The 20,387-nt window shown below is 37.8% G+C and overlaps 2 protein-coding genes across 3 annotated transcripts; both read right to left on the reverse strand.

Annotated features, from left to right (window-relative positions):
* Nucleotides 1-15,706: 15,706 nt before the first annotated feature.
* LOC149138507 (lipase-like) lies at nt 15,707-16,792 on the reverse strand. Its single transcript, XM_089450377.1, has 2 exons — nt 16,037-16,792; nt 15,707-15,823 (listed from the first exon to the last, which is right to left on the reverse strand). The coding sequence occupies exons 1-2, from the start codon at nt 16,790-16,792 to the stop codon at nt 15,707-15,709; spliced, it is 873 nt and encodes a 290-aa protein (XP_089306503.1).
* A 555-nt stretch (nt 16,793-17,347) lies between these two features.
* Nucleotides 17,348-19,720, reverse strand: LOC149138508 (uncharacterized protein PHLOEM PROTEIN 2-LIKE A4-like). 2 transcript variants are annotated; one of them, XM_089447591.1, is made up of 4 exons: nt 19,578-19,720; nt 19,412-19,462; nt 19,122-19,278; nt 17,610-17,884 (listed from the first exon to the last, which is right to left on the reverse strand). In XM_089447591.1, the coding sequence occupies exons 1-4, from the start codon at nt 19,589-19,591 to the stop codon at nt 17,774-17,776; spliced, it is 333 nt and encodes a 110-aa protein (XP_089303717.1). In that variant the 5' UTR covers nt 19,592-19,720; the 3' UTR covers nt 17,610-17,773. The 2 variants fall into 2 exon arrangements, with proteins under 2 accessions (XP_089303716.1, XP_089303717.1); XM_089447590.1 differs by lacking the exon at nt 19,122-19,278 and having other exon boundaries at nt 17,348-17,884.
* Between the last annotated feature and the right edge of the window lie 667 nt (nt 19,721-20,387).

Raw genomic sequence — 20,387 nt, forward strand, 5'->3', positions numbered from 1 at the left:
TCCAACCACCATTGCACAGTTCGTCTAATGAGCTACAAAGCCAACATTATTAGAAAGCTGCGAAGAGGCTATTGCTGTTGAGGAAGACTTGTGCACAATTGGAGTCATCAAGGATGACGAATCAATGAAAGACTCCAAGTATTTGAGAAGAAATCCCCAAGAAATGGCGATCAAAGGCAGAGAAAAGGAAGCAACTGACATTGAGAACCTCATTTGCCTTGTCAAGAACTTGACCACTGAAATGTTTGAACTCAAGAAACAAAATACAGACACATTCGTGAACAGTCATCTTCCCAGATAGAGACAGGCAAGCAGTTCAACAATGGCTCATCAAACAATAGCTTGTTTTGTTCCAAATTTGCGCAAAATCCTATGTTCCAAATCGATTAATGCGTTGATCCTAAGTATTGTTCCCTCCATGAAGAATTTCACCCCGAGAAGAGTTGTTCAGATTGGAAGTGAGTTGTTACCTCTGTTTGCACTCATACACTCGATGCAGATGGTGACATATAGGAATAGCCAGAAGAAATTGATGTCAACAAAGAGGTTGCACCTGATGAAGGACCAAGTTCTGGGCATGTGGTGAACGCATATCAGTGCTTGCAAGTAGTCTCGAAGACGAACACTGAGAAGGAGTCCCAAAAGAAAAATGATTGTTACAATATTATGAGTAAAGGGACTCCCCCAACACTTGAGGAGATGTAAGAGAAAGTGAGATGAATGAAAAAGAAGGTCGATTCACCAGCTACCTCAAAGCAAGTCTTGGAAGACAATGGCAGATAAGAACACATCCGTGAGAAATAAGTTGCAGAACATTCCGCTAGACAGCACGAGCATCCGTTCCACCCTAGACACCTTGGTGAGTCTACCACCTTTGGATTACAACATAGTCGATGACATGAAGAAAAATTGAGCGAACATCAGTTTGTTCAAGTTAGACAAAGTCCAGAGCCAGTGAGATGTCCTGCTACATGCATTGTGACAAATAGAAACAGACAACGCAGACTCTACCATCAAGGGAGCATGCACACCTCCCGGATCACTATCCACTATGCTCAATACAGTCTGGATGGAAGAAGAAAACTCAGTTTTCCCCCCATTCTTGCCTTCATTCGAAGTTTTCAACTACAATGTCCACAACTGTTTGGTTGATTCTGGCGTGACAGCCAATGTCATGCCACTCTCCGTTGCTAAGAAGATTAATGCATGATAGAGAGAAACATCTGCGAGAATCATCCAACTTGATAGAACATCAGTACCAGCCATTAGTGAACTACGAGATGTAATCATCTGACTATCTCATGAAAGTCAAGTCCACTAGTGCATCAACATAGTTGTTGTGGACATACTGGGAGCATATGGTCTGTTGCTCAGCAGAGACTAGTCCAACAAGCTAGATGGATACTTTTCTACAAACTGGTTTCACTTGTGGCTTCCATACAAGGGTAGGTGCAACCAAATCCGGGTGTTATCAGAGAGGTACATGAAACACAATGTCACTCCCCTTGACAGTGAGAACAAACCATTGGCCTTCGCAGAACTCATGTTTCGCAACTGCCTCTTGGAAAATACATTGGAGTGTTATCCTGCATGGCCTACTTCAACATCGTCAAACAAGTAGTTGGGACTCCTTCCTCGCCCAACTAACAATAATGAAACTTGTACAGTTTGTTTTTCTGATAATAGTAGTAGTAGCAACAATGGTAGTACCAGCAATACCAACATGCCAAATGGTCCATGTATAAACAAATTTGTGGACCATGAGGGTTGATAAATTAGGAACACATGATGACTCAAGGACCTAATGCATCTCAGTCATCCAAAATAGTGAACAATGCATGATTTCAATTTGTTTGAAGTTCGAAGTCACAAAAAATGATGTTGAAGCACTCATGTTCAACACACGGAGGGCCAAGACTATGAACGAATAGAGCAACTTGGGAATCCACCATGATCTGAAGATGGTTTATCTCGGTACAAGTTTCACATTGTAGTAGCAACCAATTGTTGACTGCTTGATTGAAAAGTATCAAGATGGGCTTACACGAGTAGATGATGACCTGAGTACCCATTACATGTGAACAATCCAACATGAGATTCCAGGTAAAGGAGAAGAGAAGCCATTACAGCAAAGAACAGGTAACACATATATGTTGTTTGCACTCCTTTCACTGAATAGATGGACTAATATTTTAAGGGGTTGGATTGCTTGCAAAGTTTGTCATCATACTTGGTGTTATGATTTAAATCCTGCACATAAGGAATCTGGGAAGATCTTCTTACGCATTGATTTCAGAAACTTAAACCCTTCCCGAAATAAAAACAACTACCCCATGCCATCATGCAATCCCATGTTGCACACAGTTCCTGAGATAGTAGTGTTGTTTTCACTTGAAGATTTTCTGGAATGCCACCAAGTTCTGTCGCAGAGCCCAGTGGACCGGCACTAGTCCAAGAGAAACTTGGCTCACACACGTATCATTTGCAATCACTTGATGGAAGGATCGATAATCTTTCCATCAAACAACCAAGTCCTCAAACATTAGTTAAGAAGGTCGGGCCATGCCCGTGCCTTGTACATAGTCTACTTGCTGCTTGTTGTTTCATTTGGTTTGTTTTTCTTATTATCTTTGCTTTTGCTTTGTTTTATGCTGCTTACTATTTTTGTTCACGTACATTTTGTTTGTTTGGTATATTACTATTTTATTTCCTGAAATAAGTGCTGCCAATTACTATGTTCTGGATTTTGAATAGAGTATGTGGTTGAAATTTGAAGAGGCTTGTGACATTGCAGCACTTGGCCAGTCTTGTGTCCATTTTCTCTATGCTTGGTTACAATCTTCGGTCAATGAAGGCCTTACAGAAAATACAAACTGTCTATTAGGGAAGCTTTGGTCCAACCATGAACCTGTGTCCACACTAGGAATTCCAATGCCTGTACTCAGCCTTCTGCTTTGTGTGTTGAAGTTACTCCAATTAGTAGAAACGAAGAAGCGGAAAAATCTAAATGAGCAAACGTATGTTAGAGGTCTTACATGCTTCTTTGAAGTAACAACCTCTTCTTCTCTAAATAAGTCAGGATCCCTCTTATGCCCCAAAAATAAATAACTGGATATTCACAGTTCTCTTGAAAAATACAAAGGCGAAATAAGAGAAAGGCTTCCTACGCAGAAAGGTGAAGCATGCAACTCCACAGAGGTACTGACCAGGCTCGCTAGTAGTGGACCAATGTGTGTGTTCCTACGTGACTTCATCGAGGTACTGTCCATGCCTACTGGCAACGGAGAAACACCAGAGATGAGAATTTATACTCTGAAAATATTCAACTCGCAAACTAAACTACCCTTCCCAGATTCGAAACACTAAGATCTAAGCTGAACTTTTGATTGTGTTTTACTGAGTTGGCAAAGGGTGAACCATGTATGTCCATGGGGTAAGTGGGGAAACTAAGGGAACCTGCTGAAGTGATTCAATACTCCCCAAAAGACCAAAGCCCTATGCTAGCAATGAACCAAAATAGAGAAGTTGGAGTCCTACTAGTGTATCGCCAAGTGTTGTAGTGGCTACAACGACCCTCCAAAATTTTGGCCTGCATCAATTTAGGAGCCTCCTTTGAAGATTTTCACTTGATGACTACACACACTCGGGTTTACTCTGTGAGCTCGTGTGAGTCTTTACATTTGCCTTGCCTGTTTATTGCACTCATCTCTTTGCATGTTGATGTCTAAGTCATGCTTGCGACCGTGTTCTGGTTATGCTCAAAGTCTTTGCTTTGTATGTGTTTGTTGTGCTCACAATCAAGCATATGTTGCACTCACACACAGAGTCACATTTACTGTCACGCAAGAATCATCTCGATCATGAATGATCAATCATGAGTGTCGCACTTGTCGCTTGCACTGTCGGTCAGTCATGTTGAACATGTGTGTTTGGATGGTTCGATCATTTCGTCACCAAGTCATAAGAGTGTGTGTTTGTATGATCACCTATGCATCTTTCTACTATTCACACACTTAGTAATTTTTGTTGAAGTTCTGACGACCAAACTCTTCACTGACAGCTGAACCATCACCCTGCTTTCAACTTGATCGACTGTCAACCAAAACAGTGCATAAGCACCAAGTTAGTTCCTTCAAGTAGTGTTGCCCGCAAAAAAATCAAGCAGCACTAATGCTAGCCACTCGAACAGTCAACTGGTTGTTCATCTCAAAAATTGCGCAGTGCTCATGAGCAGGCCCCCCACTGCCCATCAGTCATCTCAACTCAGAAATTGTCCAAAGATGATCAATAGGCCATCCTTATGGCCTTAGTGCAGTTTTCCCAGCCAGCAGCTCCCAACAGCCAACTGGAAGTTCCCTCTAAGAATTGCCCAAGTTTGGCTACCATTAACCCCAATAACCAACTGGCAGTTCCCTCTGGGAATTATGCAAGTCTGGCTGTGAGTGACCCAAATAGCCAATTGGCAGTTCCCTCTAGGAATTGCACAAGTTTGGCTGCTAGTCTCCTGGGAAGTTCCCCTGAAAAAATACGCAATCCTTGACTGCTGACCCTTCATGCAGCCTGGCCCGTTCCTTTGGAAAATTGTGCAAATCTGGTTGTCCAACCCTTGTTGACTACTCATTCCGGAAAATGTGCAAAGCATGCCTGCCTTGCCTTCCTGCAGCCCAGATTGTCCCTCCCAAAATTTACGCAATTTTGCCTCCCAGCTGCCAAACGTTGCAGACAGTCACTGTTGACTTAGATTGTCTGTCTCCATCTCTCAATGACTCTTGCACAGTTTGCATCAAAAGTTGCCTGGAGCCATCATCCCGCATCACAGCCCTACTGCCTCTCCTGGTCACCTGCATTCAAATGATCATGTGTCATGGTAGACTAGGAGGTTTTGGATTTGATGTCGTCTCGTCATGAGCGACTGCAGGTACACGTACACCAACAAACATGTCCATACGATGAACGGAACGAACGAAGGGAGCACATGCAGATGGACAAGTTCACCAACGGATGAATGAACGAAGCATGTGAAGCGGACAAACATTACGAACTTGCACCTCCGTGAACAAGTGAGCCTTTCAAGCCTTCCAACATGAAAGCAAGGAACAACATGCTAAAGCTTCATCAAGAAAACCAAGGACCATCGAAGACTCTATGCACTTCGCCATGCAGAGGTGAAGCTATGATACACCATGAAGACATCCATCACTCAGCAGCACTCTAGCTCAACACGGACTCCAAGAGCAACACAAATGTATGAGAATTGTCATGTCAAGTCATGTCGAGTCATGTTGCCCACATCTCCACTATGGGCTTGTTGGCAATCAATGTGATCTAACGTGCAAGTCCAAGAGACCCACTTGTTGAATATAGAGTCATGTAAGTCAGAATTTCATGGAAGTCGAATAGTCATGAGGGTAGTCGAACAACCATAAGGGTCAGTTTCACCCTTGACTATAAATACCCCCCACATTTGTACATGAAATGACTTTTCACCTCAGCTCGTTGCACATAGCGAAGAGAGTCTGTAATCTTTTCTTTGAGGAGTAAATAGTGGCTCCAATGCCCCGGTGATGGTTTTAGTGATGTATGGTGTAACGATGTGTCTTGGAACTTTTGCTTAATTCACAAGCCTGTCAAAAGGCCAACATGTTTCACACATGTATTGTATTTGTTGTAAGATTGATCTTTAACACTTGTAATGCATGTTTCTTTAATCATGTGTTCTACATCTGAACTAATTCATTTGTTGTAATGCACAATCTATTAATGGAAATGTGTTGTATATGATGTTAGTGATGTCCCGTCCGTGTCGATTGCTCTGCCACACATTAGACAGACCTTTCACATGAACTTTGTTGTAACAACCATTGCACTTGTTTCGGACAGAGCCGTGAGTGTTGTACATGTTATCTTACCTTGTATGTTGTGACTTAACATTTGGGTGGATTGCTCTGCCAGAAGCTGTGTATGTCCTTTGTGTTGTGTGTTCCTAGCCGAGTTGGGACTGATCCCTTTCAACCTGGAACTCACCTTCACATTTTTCCCCTCATAGTGAAAGAACCATTGACATAATTACACTTACACTCACAAGGCATGCGAACCTCACTTCTCGAAGACAAATCGAACCACCCTCCTGTGTTGACAAGCAAGAGTTGAGGCAAATCCTTAAGACAATGGCAACCAGACCAGCATACCGAATGGGACTCCCACACCAAACGGTGTGAGGTCTAGTTGGAACTTCATACCTGGGTGATCCCCTAAATGTTGGCAGGTCCAGCACTATCAACACGTAGGCAAGAAGTAACGGACAGTGGCAATGCACTCGCCCTGGGTGGGTAGGTCTAGGTAACTTTTGTTTGGGCATTTCAGCAATGGGCAGCTACTGAGCGCATACGCTACAACTGTAAAGAACTTGATTTTTGTATTATGAATGGAACATTGTGACCATGTTGGACCAACCTCTCCTAATGTGAATTTCAGAAAAATAAAAGAAGAATTTTTCTTGAAATATGTTGGTATATGTTTGGTCTCTTTATTATTCTTGATATCGCACTGTGATATTTATGTTGTGGTTTCCGCACATAAGACTTAACAAATATAATGAAGAAGTTGTAATAAATTTAACACTGAATGTAGACATAATCCAGAAATCGAGTAATTGCAAGTTATTCTTCACACTGTGATGAACCTTGCTGGTGCCGCACCACCATGGGGCCATGACAGTAGGGCTCCTACTCGCGTGCAATGCTATAATCATGTTTATATGTGTTTGATTATTATTGGTGCACATGGGTAGCTGAGCTTCACGATTTATGATAAATCTTGTAGGTTGGAGCTATCCATAATGAAACTTGCACTTAAAAAGGCGGTCACCAACGAGAAATAGATGGGGAGTCTTTTCCCCACCATCACTTCCATGATTGCTTGGTATGGTTGAAACTCAAAGATCGGGATAAAATTGAACAAAAGGAAATGGACCCAGTCCAATATAAAAGTATAGGAGTAGTTGACTTGATTTCATGTGATGTCGGATGCACCCTTCCTCTAAAAAGAATAAAGAAGTAGTCCTACAAACTGGATGGTCTAGGCCAAACATTATGAAAGAAATGAATGAAGAAAAATGAGTCCGTTTACCTAGCCTCTCCCAAATGGACTAAATGACAAAGAGAAATCCTGTATGCATTTTTCAACCTGGATGGCCCACACCACACATTGTCTAGACATTTTAAACAATGCAATCATTATTTTAATTTGTATTTGATGTGCTTCCTTATATAGTATCTAACTAGAGTTGAAAATATGTTTTTAAAATATAATTAAAATAAACCCTAAATAAATTAAGTTATATATATATATATATATATATATATATATATATATATATATATATCAAATCTCTTATACAATTTATAATTTTTTTGTCATATTAAAATAAATTTACAATATAATAAATTGAATTAATTAATTTGATTGCATTTTACTTTTAAATTAAATTAGTATTATGTTTTATGTTTTAACATTTTATTTATCCATTTATCTAGCTATTGCATCTTAGCTATATTGAAAATTAAAACTTATGGTTAAAACATTTGACATATTTTGACATTTTATGTTTTTGGCAAAAAGGTATATTTTCAATCAATTTTATATTTATCATCACTTAATAAATATAGAATTCACATAAATCTATATTAATTTAAATATTTTCAAATTAATAACCTGTATACCAAATATCATTTTTGGGGAGCATTCATTGCATCGGGTGATGCTCATAGGGGTGAAGAAGTGGGATTGAAACCAATGAAATGAATCACATAGCCTCAATCATCACTTCCAAGGCTTGCACCCCGTAACCCAAACTTCATCTAGATTGTAACCCAAACTTCCTGAGAAGTCACTCATCCAGATTTCCTCTGGCTCAAGCACGCTTAACAATGAAGTTTTCCCCACAATCAAGCCCACTTAGCTTGCTACCCCATCAACTTAAAATTCTATACAACCCATCCCATCGTTACAACGTCATTACATTGCAGGGTGGATAAGTCTCACTTTACATAACAGGATGGATAAATCTCACTTGAATATTAAGGTTTTCCATGTTGGTACAAGTAAATCTCACATGCACCATTAAAGAGAAACTTGTAAGTGTTGGTAAACTTTTAAAATTGGAAACACAAACAAACTTGTAAGTGTTGATAAACTTTAAACAGGTGAAATCAAACTTTGGTCCAAACTCTAATACCATAAAAAGGTTTGTCATCACACCCAAAACCAATAAATTTTAGTAAATTTTCCAAACCAGCAACTAAAATCCCCACATAGAAAATATAAATTCCATAAAAATAAGGTAATTCCTTGTACCAACATTGAATCACCGACCAACATTGCATAGCAGAATGGATAAGTGTAGCCATTTGTCAAGAGGATTCATCTTTTACCTTTATGCGTCACACTTGGCGTGCATAAAGCATTTTTAGAGCTTTGCGTGGCTGATATTTATTCGATGTTGATCATGAATGAAGAACTGACCACATTTATTACTCCGGAAACTTCATCAGCATTATTAAGAGCCCTAGTCTAACGAGGTGGAATAGTTGCTCGGAAAGTTATGGAAATTTTGGTCATAGAGAAAATTTGGCAAGGATTTTTGTAAATCTAAGTTATAGGTGTTAAACTTCAAAATTCTAGGTGTCCGAGACGTTTTTGATGGTGCTGAATCTATTTCCATCATCAAAAACAAGATTCAAACACTGCCTCTTCAAGATTGTTTAAAATTATTTTACCGAGATTCAACCACTTTTAATCTTCCAAGCAATTCCTCTGCCGTGGTAGACGCCTCTTACTAAAATGTTCCGTAATCGATTGTATACCAAGCACCAAATTGTCCGTGACATTACATTCCACCTGGGACGACGTATTGGACTTCGTTGGACTCGCAAGCATCACGACCACGCTATTTTAATCATCTCACTGTCCTTTACGCTAAACTTATTTTTAAAGAGCTGTGAAAGTAAAAAGGCTCTCTGTGCCTTAGGCTAAATTGTTTTTAAAAAGCAGGGATGTGCTTTCAATGAGCTCCACCGTGGTGGATCAAATTTCAAGTATCTTTCATGCAAATTTGAGAATATATTCATTGGGCCTGTGGAGATGTTGCTGTTTAAGAACAATTATGTTAATATATATGGAGAAAAATATTAACACTGATTGGTAAACTATTTTATGTTATAAATTGCTAACGATTAATAGAAGTCCATAATTATTGACCGACGTTTTTTTTTTGTTTTTTTATACGATGTTATTTCTGTTCGGTTAATAAATATAAAAATTAAAAATATTTAATAAAAATTAAAAATTTACATTATATTTTTATAACGGGTTCTAAAAGAAAACATATATATATATATATTATATTTTTTATAATTGCTTTAAAAGGTTGAGATATGTGATTTAAACATTTTGATTTGGTCAAATTAAAATTAAAATATGGTAGAGATGTGTAATTAATTTGGTGAAAATATAATCTAAATAACACTAACATTTTTACTTGGTCAAAATAAAATAAAAATAACGAAACAAATAATATTAAAATAAAAATAATTTAATGGTATTGGCTCATTGTATTCATGTAGAATGTGATCTAGTTAAAGGGGGAAATTGAACCTCTCACTTGGCTCACTTGAGATGCAAATCTCTTTTAGAATTGAAAGAGATTTGATCCCTCTCTGATCTTGGTAGATATGGTATTATGATGGATCTAAGCTCATATATTTATGTTTTTTTAATATAAAAATATAATACTATTTTTAGAAGTTAAATAAATAAATTAAAAATAATTACATTAATATATTTTTAATAAAGTCAAGGGAAGTAGAATAGATTTGTGAAAATATTACCTTTTCCAAAAAAATTGGGCATAAAACTAGTCATGCTAAGGGCTAGTGTGGTCCAAATTAGGTGTGATCTTCACATGATTTTGAGTGTTTAGACTTCCTTGAATATGGGCTACTCAAACCACATGATAAGCATACTAATCATTTCAAAAATCACATTACCTAATAAACAAAATATATTATTATTATAATATGTTATTTGCATTGGTATTGTAATAAATCTAAATATATAGATACTAGTTTTTTTATAAATTTAATTTAATATAATTGTTTTACGAAATGTTTGTATAACCAATACAATAACTATAAAAAAAAAATAGTGTTAGGATTATGTTTTCCTTAATCAATTTATAAATAAAAATAAGTATTTTATTTGACAATTCTATAAAATTAATTAAGAGGAAAAACTAGTTATACTTAAAATAATCATTTTAATAATATTTTAGAATTATGGTGATATCAGTGTAAATTTAAACTATAAATAATTTCACATAACTTACGATTGTTAAATGTAATAATTAAAATAAAATAAATTTAAAAAATAGCAATCTTTAAATGGTGATCAAAATTTTAATTATTAGAGCAAATAAATATTTTTTGAACGACTATGTCATAAAAAAATAGAATAACTAGCATTTGCACCAAATGTTGCAAAGGAAACGCCGTAAGGCATAAATTGAGGAACAATCAGGACATGGAATGGGCAAATCTAAATGAAATGTAGAGATGTAGTAGAAATGAAATTGATTTAGGGTGCCTTACACTATTTTTTATTAATTATTGAATTAATATTGCATATAAATTGTTGTTCATGACTATGAAGCTACCAAGTTGCTCAATGGGAAAGCTATAGCCAAAGGAGAGGAGAGGTAGGAAGAACACTATAAATTGTACATGTGAATTAATTTGAATTTACTTTATCACTATATCACTGAGAAAATAACTTGTAATCAGATATGCCAATCAAGAACAAAGAACTGGATGAAGGTTGAACACTTTCTCTGAGTGTGGACAACCGAAGAAGAACCTCGTGAGTAAGCCCCAACTGAATCATGGAATTCGAAAAGGATGAATAAAAAATAGCTGCCAGTTTTCATCTTCTACCAAATCCCCCATTCTTATTATAGATGTCTCCGCAACTCCAATTTCTAACAGGACTTTGCGATTCCTTGAACTTACAACGAGTCTCGAGCTGGAGTGGTGGGTTAGCAGCAACAAACCAAATTTCTTCCATCAACTGGGAACCATCTCTCCAAACTTCATCCAGAAATAAAGCAAACCTCTGAGTTTGCAATCTCTGTATCAACCACATCTTTGCATATTCATCACCATCATTTCTATCTAATTCTATCTTTGTAAGCGTGGCTATTTGCATACACAGTTCATTTCTAAGATTGTAGAAGATGGATTATTGGAAACAATGAGGGAAAGCAATAAGTCATATCTGAAGAGATTTCTCACCTTTGAACTGTGGAAGACTGATATGTTTGTTGAGGGTTCTTGTGGAAGAGTATTGAAATTACTTACGATTATATGAATCTTTTGGTAGATCTGACGAGAAGACACGGGTTTCTAGTATTTTTGGTTTCTTCATAAAGGGTGTCGTTGGGTTTCAATTTGCAAGATTATTTTCCCTGGAAAAATGCTCGTAGCATGGATCTGTAGTTGTTCTCCATATTACTCAATCATCGCGATGATTTTCCTCTGAAATACTCTTTGGTGAATTTGAATTTTAAGTGTTAGATTTTGCTGGTGATAAATCTAACAACACTAATGGTTATGGATGTTTGATTTGTCATTTCTGAAATCTAATCATCTTTGCCAAAATCTGAGGAACGAGTTTTTTTCAAGTTCCTTCCACCATGAATCCTTCATCAGAGAATGAATTATATAGAGGCATAATAATTGAAATCGATTCCTGATTCCGTGATCTGAAATTGTTTGAAGCAGATTGTCCATTGAAACACCCATCTCCATCTGTTTCTATTGAATATCTCCAGCTCTTGTTTCTCAATAAGTCTGAGCATTATATTGACCTCAGAGCTCACTGTTTTAATATCACAAGTGGCTACTCATAGTGTACATTTCCCCTCAAAAAATAGAAAGGAAGCAATGTACAACTTTGTGTTGTCATGCCTCAGTAGCAAACTCAGAAGCACCATTACTTGAGAAGACCGAGCTTTTCTTTGGGTATCTGTGATATTTATGTTCATATTAGGAGGCTCTACCTGTTTCTTCTCTTCAAGTTTTGATCCTAGGTCTGAAGCTTCACCAATAGCACTAATAGCTAAAGACCTTGACACAGGACAGAAACCTTGTGTGACAAATCCTTGACGATTTGTTGATGCTGTAAGAGTAACACTGGTTGCATGACATTGACTTATGTGTGACTGTAACAATGATAGCAATGAGCATCCTATTGATTGGTTGTATATTGCATATTCATCACCCTCATTTCTACCTAATTCTATCTTTGTAAGCGTGGCTATTTGCATACACAGTTCATTTCTAAGATTGTGAAAGATGGATTATTGGAAAAAGTGAGCCAAAGCAATAAGTCATCTTTGAAGAGATTTCTCACCTTTGGACTGTTGAAGACTGATATGTTTGCTGAGGATTCTTGTGGAAGAGTATTGAAATTACTTACGGTTATACGAATATTTTGGTAGATTTGACGAGAAGACAAGGGTTTCTGGTGTTTTTGGTGTCTTCATAGAGGGTGTCGTTGGGTTGCAATTTGCAAGGTTATTTTCCTTCGAAAAATGCTGGTAGCACGGACTGTTGAACATATATATATCGAGCTCTCGCAGAGGGACGCTCCATCAAGAATATGTGAGCATTACAAGCATCCTCAGTGTGGACTAATAAAATGGAACCCATGATGTCATGAAGCTCCCTTAACCATTCAAAATGTTCAGCGTTGCCTGAGAGATGTGAACATTAATATAAGAACAGGAAAAATGGGCATTTTTCTGTTAATGGCAGATCTGAAAATTATGCTCTTACCCATTGGATACTGAGAATCAAAATGTTCAACATTGATACAGAGATGCGACTTTAATATAAGATTAGATGAAATGAACATTTATATATTGATTTCAGATTTCATGTATCTTATTGATATGTAACAAAACTATGCTTATACCCATGAGATACAGAGAATCCATAATCAACCTAAACTCAATGAAATAAAACAATCCATAAGAGAAACACCAAGCCATGAAAAATTACAAAAATAAGATCAAATATCTAATGAACGCATACCATACGTGTGACAAGATAAAAATGTAAATTACATTTTTCTAAATATCAAGAGATTTGCATTTCAAAGTAATTTCAAAATAATGGATCAACAATTCTCGGAACAATGTAATAAAATCAGTTTTTCTTCAAAGAATGTAATAAAGTCAGTTTTTCTTCAAAGCAATTTACATGCTTTTTCTTTGATTGTAGATTATGAGGAGGACAATCTTATTTTCTCTATATTATAAACTTTGTGACTGGTTTTTATATGTTCAACATAACTGATAAATTATATATCTTTCATACACACAACTATGAACCTTTATAAGAGTTCTTATACCATATTATTATTTTGACATATCTCAGCTGGTACTATGGCCATATATACAATATAAACATGTTTTTAAGGTGGTAGGGTACTAATAACTGGGCAAAAATTATTGCATCTCGGGTTTTTTTATACTTGTTTCAGTGGCTTAACATCAAAGGTATTCAGGTATTTGGGGATTTAAAAAGTTGCATTGATGGGATAAAAAGGCTCAATTTCTTTCGGCCTCCAGTGATGTCATACGGGATGAAACTGTGTTAGTTAAAGGTTTTTGCGAGATTCTCACAAATCTTATATTCTCAGGATAAAGAGTGAATATTTTATGACCATAGAAACCCAACCTATGTAAGTAGGTGATATAAGTTTGAGAATATAGATACTTTGGAGATGAGTTGTTAGTCTAGTATGATGCTAGAGCCACATAAAAGATTTGATCATGGACAGATTTGTGATCCAGTGAATTAGTTTCCCTAATAAATCAAATGTCTTTTCTTCAATTCACTTACAACTTCATTCGTTGTTTGTATTTCATTCGGTTGTTGTTTTTCAATTCACTTATAACTTCATTCGTTGCCTGTTTTTCATTGTGTTGGATTTTTATTCCCAGCATGGCCAACTCTGCCAGTTTCCACACTGTGCTCATATTGACCTATTTTACCACTTATTCATCCCAAAAGATTTCAATATTTACTAACAAAATCATTTATCTCCCCGAGAGATAAAATTCAAAATCCAAGACACCATTACATTTCTAGTTCTCCAATATCTTCATACCCACAAATATGAATATATTTACATGAACAAAGCTTACATACGAGAGGATATGACTATTTTTCCTCAGCTCAATGACATTTGTATCCACCAGTTCTCTCCGAGATATTATAGATACTCTAATTCATGGCTTGCATTCAATGGAATGTCGAGTCTTGTTTTTGAGTCGGTCACTTCTATAAAACATTTGGTCATGTTCAATAACAAGATTGTTAGTTAAAACGAGTGGACATATAGTGATTTAGAAATTTTTTTTTCCTATCAAACACAAGGTTGGACATAATAGAGCATCACAGGGAAGTTTACCATGGACATATAATGGTAAATCAATATTTATAATTCTCCTTCACCGCAATATGCCACAAACGACACACGAATTTATGGTGGAATTTCGAACGCAAAGAAACTTATATTATACCTTGTTTTTCCCACGTGTCACTGTTTTGTTTTCACACATTTTTCCAAAACTGCCCAAAGAGAGATCAAACCATTTAATTTTTACGACAAAATTTTTTTTGACATTTTATTTTTAATGACAATTTTTTGTTTTTTATATATGAAAACATGAGATCTTAATCAATCAAGCAATTATATATACCTCTCAAGCAATAATATATGCCTCTGTTGAGGGTTCCTGCTCTCCTTGTTTCGATGTTTTTGACAGTACTTAGATGGCATAGAGACATGCATGGCGTAGACGCTCAAATCCTCCTCTGCCAATTTGCGTTACGAAGCCACCGGTTATTTTCTTGATCTCAACTAAATTTTATGCATTGGGATGATGCTAAGTCATGCGCAATTTTTAGCTCAATCAAATGAATTTTAGCTACGGGAATATTGTAAGATGTCGTTCCAAAAGTTTCAAAATCACTTACAAAGTATTTTTGACTGAGACACAGACCAAAGGAAAGCACGGTTCAGCCCCTCACTACTTCGAGAAGCAACCCCAACACTCAGAGACGGTTCCTTCGTTCCTTACAAGGCAATTGAAACATACATCCAGATAACTAAAGAAGCCTGGGTTGACCAATCTCTTTGTACAGCATGGAGACGGTATTGCTCTCACATCCTTATCCAACAGTTGCGAAACAAGATCAACCATAGGTCAGGGAAGTTTACCATGGACATATAATGGTAAATCAATATTTATAATTCTCCTTCACCGCAATATGCCACAAACGACACACGAATTTATGGTGGAATTTCGAACGCAAAGAAACTTATATTATACCTTGTTTTTCCCACGTGGCACTGTTTTGTTTTCACACATTTCTCCAAAACTGCCCAAAGAGAGATCAAACCATTTAATTTTTATGACAACAAAATTTTTGACATTTTATTTTTAATGACAATTTTTTGTTTTTTATATATGAAAACATGAGACCTTAATCAATCAAGCAATTATATATACCTCTCAAGCAATAATATATGCCTCTGTTGAGGGTTCTTGCTCTCCTTGTTTCGATGTTTTTGACAGTACTTAGATGGCATAGAGACATGCATGGCGTAGACGCTCAAATCCTCCTCTGCCAATTTGCGTTACGAAGCCACCGGTTATTTTCTCGATCTCAACTAAATTTTCTGCATTGGGATGATGCTAAGTCATGCGCAATTTTCAGCTCAATCAAATGAATTTTAGCTACGGGAATATTGTAAGACGTCGTTACAAAAGTTTCAAAATCACTTACAAAGTATTGTTGACTGAGACACAGACCAAAGGAAAGCACGATTCAACCCCTCACTACTTCGAGAAGCAACCCCAACACTCAGAGACGGTTCCTTCGCTCCTTACGAGGCAATTGAAACATACATCCAGATAACTAAAGAAACCGGTGTTGACCAATGTCTTTGTATAGCATGGAGACGACCCATCTTCCAGTGGGCCGACCTCCAAGCCAGCCCACAGGGTGTACAGAAAATGCGCAAACGGCATAAGCCTGGGGACGATATCGCTCTTGGAAACTATATGCACAAAGTGTCTTCTGTAACGCGAATTTATATGTTTTACCAACTTTGAATCCGCGAAGAGAGGGCATCCGAACGAATAACATTGAACTTGTTCGTGGCAAAACTTAGGGCTCGATTCCAACAATCTGAGGGTGAGCAACGAGGCAACGGCTCCTCCTAAAGAATGGCCCGTCAATACAATTTCGTTCCCTTCTATTAACTGGCGCCTAAGATACTTCAATGGGATGCTCTTGGCTCTGTCAAGAAACCCCGCATGAGCAGCTCCCGCGTCCAGGCTCAAGGACCTCTGCATTATGTTGAGATCCCTTAGCGCATCCATAAACCCCGTGGTGCCTCTGCAGGCGATGATCATGTGATCTTTGGCCAGGCTTTTAACGACCAGAAGAAATTGCTTTCGGCCAATCTCGAAGCCTTCTTTTCGCAGCTTGTCTTCTTCCAGAAATTCATAGATCGCCGTTTCCGGCAAGCCGAATGTGGTATTCAGTGTTTCAAATTCCTGCCGAGGATTGTCGTTGTATGCAACGGCTGAAAGAATCAGCGCATCGGCAAGCCAGACGGGATGACGGTCTTGCTTGATTATTTGGCTGAGCGTGGCCATCGATTTTGTGGTTCTGCGAATACTAATGTCTCTCCCTCCACACCACCACGATGTCTTGCCTCCCTAGGCGCCTCCTTCTCGTCTGTGCTCACCACAACGTATCTTGCTGAAAGACGGTTGACGGTTCGTATGGAGCGTGGCGCCTGGCATTGCGCAATTCAAATCAACGGTTAAGGATTACTCTATCATCTAACAACCAAATCGAATGGCACATATTTTGACACGACAACATTTTGGAGAGTTTATTTTAGAGGGCGTAACAACTAGGCAGATAATAATCCTACATGAATCACAATACGTAGCTCAATGGAAAAATATGCATTGGAAAATACCAACGCTAACAATATGTAACTCTCAATTCAGTCAAAATCTTTTCCAACATAGTTACCAACTACAAAATATCCTTTTTATCAAAAAACCAAAAATGCCATCTAGAAAAGGAAATAAAATCTCGTGAAAATGAGGCTTTTTTCATTTCGTAAATCAGGGCCGGTTTTGTTTTATTTAATGGTAAAACTCAACAAAGTCAACAAAGTAGCCTACGAAACAGAGTCATCATGTGCAACTTCCAAAACCAAATAAAATATGTGTAGGGAGGGACACAACCACCCGCGTCGACGAAACAGACGCACTATTCACAATAAATGCAACTAAGTCTACAACATGAAACAGATGCAATATACACAATAGATGCAATTATGTGTAGATGGGCTCAATCTTCACGCCGACCAGAAGAAGCCCCACGTTTAGGAATCCTCCGTAACACTTCTTTCATATAATTTGATGTGAGAGTCATCACCATCGTCTATTTCGGGTCTGGTTGTAAATTCTCCTGCAACCACTTCCATCCATCCACCATTTATACCCTGGTTTTCGCCTCTTCTTTCATTCAAACGCTTCTCTAATTCCATTTGTTCTCCCTTTGGCGTTGTAACAGAAAACCTAATTGGCACTTCCCACCCAGACGGATTTTCTGTGAATTTAAGGGCAAACACCACTCTGTAGTTGGTATTCGGAGACAAAAGCCTGCAGTCGATTTGACCACGGATCTCCAACCACCAAACCACTGATAATTCTGCCAGCACCTCGAATCTGAACACAAGCCATAACGTTAATGTATACTCTGTGAGGGTTTCCTCTGTTTAAAAACAAGGAGAGTTAACCAGGATCATGCGCTAGCTTGAACCCCATACAAAGAGCACACAACTTATAAAAAGAACAGACACTAAAAACAATCGAAAAAACTAGAGAATCATTGCTTCTTTTATGAAATAGAGAGCAAGGCCATTTATCTACGGCAGACTGGGAATACTAGGCATTAAGGTTGGGCGGTTGGTAGTTCACCCAACAACAGCAACAAGTCAGAAGTCAAATATACACAGCTTTTAGATCACTGTAAACATAACCACATGGTGAATGTACACAAACACACCTTATAAGTGCAATTTAGGGAAGTATGAAAAGACGTGAAAAATAAAAAATGGGTCTGGGCTACAAGGTCTGGATAGATACCCTGTGTTTTGTGGATGAGTGTTTGCAAAGAACCAGACCCTGAGAAGGGAGTAACACCAATGCCTAAACACTTATGAGTTGAAACTAAAGACGAACTCACAAAAATGTATCGAAATGCATGAACATGAGGCCTGAGGAGGTTGAAAGATCCAATTAGGAAGTATGATTAAATCTCTGAAAAAGAAGGTCAAGTAACCACAAAGAACATGATTGAATTCTGAAGCGGCAAAAAAATGAGTTGCAGAGGCACAGAGACGGCAAACACTAATAACTGTCATATTAATGTTCCAAAGAGCTTGAAAGAAAATTGGTGTTGATTAAGAACCACAACAAAGACTTCAAACGAATACAAACACATGAACAAAACTCTAAATGAATAAAGTAGGACCAAATTCTAAAAAGAATCAAGTGACCTATAAAAGTCTACGTAAAATCTTCAACCTGCCGCAGAAGGCTAAGCAAAGACAAAATGTGTGCAACTTCCCTGCAAGTGCAATCAACAGGAAGACCCAAAGCGAAGAGGGTATTCAATACATCAAGAGGAAGGTACTCATTAGGCGTTCATTTGGCTGTCTCAGAGTCTCTTACCGCCTGGGCATCTGACCTTTGATAGATCATAGCCCAAACCTAAGCTCCCCAGGGAAATATCCAGTGATCTCCGCATGAATCGTGATTCAGATAAACCCCAACCACAACATTGATCCAAAGGCATATCCAGTAATCTCAGCATGATTCAGATAAACCCCAACCACAACATTGGTCCAAAGGCGAAAGACACAACTGTGCAAAAATTGACTCCCACCCAGCTTCCACTTACATTAGAAGGATCGCTTTGAACACACGCAATCCTCCATAACTGTAGAGCAATGTAGGCATTCCTGAGCCTCGTTTTCGGAAAATACAATATGGGGTCGACCAAAAAAATAGCCCCAAAGAACTCCAAATCATCGTCATGCTCTAAGGCCAATAGCTGCCTGCATATGATTTTTGAACCAGATAACTCCATGAGAGGCCATCACAGAATACCGTGACCTCAAAACCAACAAGAGAAGGAGACCCTTAAACAAACAAATTGAAAAATAAAAAGAAGAAGATTGATAATCAAACCTGGAGTCACATGTAACCCAATTTCGCTGGGGATCCTTCCAGCCAGGCCATCTATTGTTGTTCCAGCAGAACAAAAACATATGAATATGAATTATTAATGAGTTGATGAACGGCGTTTTCCCAAATATGACAACCAAAACCCTGAGAATAAGTGATATATAAATACCTTTGTGCCCCCATCTATGAGAATTGGATCGACGAGGCGAGCGCACAGTTTTACCATTGAAGCTGGGACAGGGGGGTCAGCCCTGGATACGATCTGGTGGCATATTTTAAGAAGGGATTTGTTCCACAGATCACCCGAATAGGCCACAGAATTGAAGAGCTTGGAGACAACTGACAATCTGCCAATGTCGCACAGCATAGTCAAGGAGAAAATGACCAGTATACAACTCTCTGGCAGGTCCAACATACCTGTCATACCTGTCTCGTGTTCAGGTTCAGGATCAGGCACTAATCCAGCAATTGGGTTGACATACCTGCCCTTATCAGATTCATATCGCCAATTTCGTCTCTCCGACTTCTGGTGATATGAAGCCATTTTAGTCTCTCCGACTTCCGGCGATATGAACCCCCGGCTATGGCAGAAATCGACCGCGCTAATCAACGGCTCAACCTCTCTCCATCGTCTAACATATAATCTGACGGTATTTGAGGGTGACAGATAGACAACTAGGGGAGTTCATTTCAAATGGGAACGCCTTACGGCGTAAAAATAAGAGTATTAGTAAAATGATTATATTACATCTTTAAAAAGTAATTAATGTATTTATTATTTTTTTGTCACTAATTTTTTATTATTAATTGTTTAAAATATTATATAGAATGTATATGAGGAATATTGGTCTCATGGCCTCACTCCAACTAGATTTGCTGGCTAGGAGAGATACAAGAACTGAGAAGAAATTTCCATGATTACATAATAACCAAAAGCAAAAAGGCTAAATAGCCCAAAAAACATAGATAATAACCAACC

Source organism: Pinus tabuliformis, chromosome X (assembly GCF_031772625.1).
Source record: "Pinus tabuliformis cultivar Carrire ecotype Pingquan chromosome X, CPIR1, whole genome shotgun sequence".
NCBI classification, from domain to species: Eukaryota; Viridiplantae; Streptophyta; class Pinopsida; order Pinales; family Pinaceae; genus Pinus; species Pinus tabuliformis.

Bases quoted from the DNA above. Each gene is read 5' to 3' on its own strand.
- LOC149138508 (XM_089447590.1), bottom strand. The intron at 17,885-19,411 runs GTTTGATTATCA...GCTTGTGTTCAG, and splicing joins TGGGTTACATGTGACTCCAG to ATTCGAGGTGCTGGCAGAAT.
- LOC149138507 (XM_089450377.1), bottom strand. From the start codon at position 16,792: ATGGCCACGCTCAGCCAAATAATCAAGCAAGACCGTCATCCCGTCTGG. The intron at 15,824-16,036 runs GTATGTTTCAAT...CGCATGACTTAG, and splicing joins GTTTCTTTAGTTATCTGGAT to CATCATCCCAATGCAGAAAA.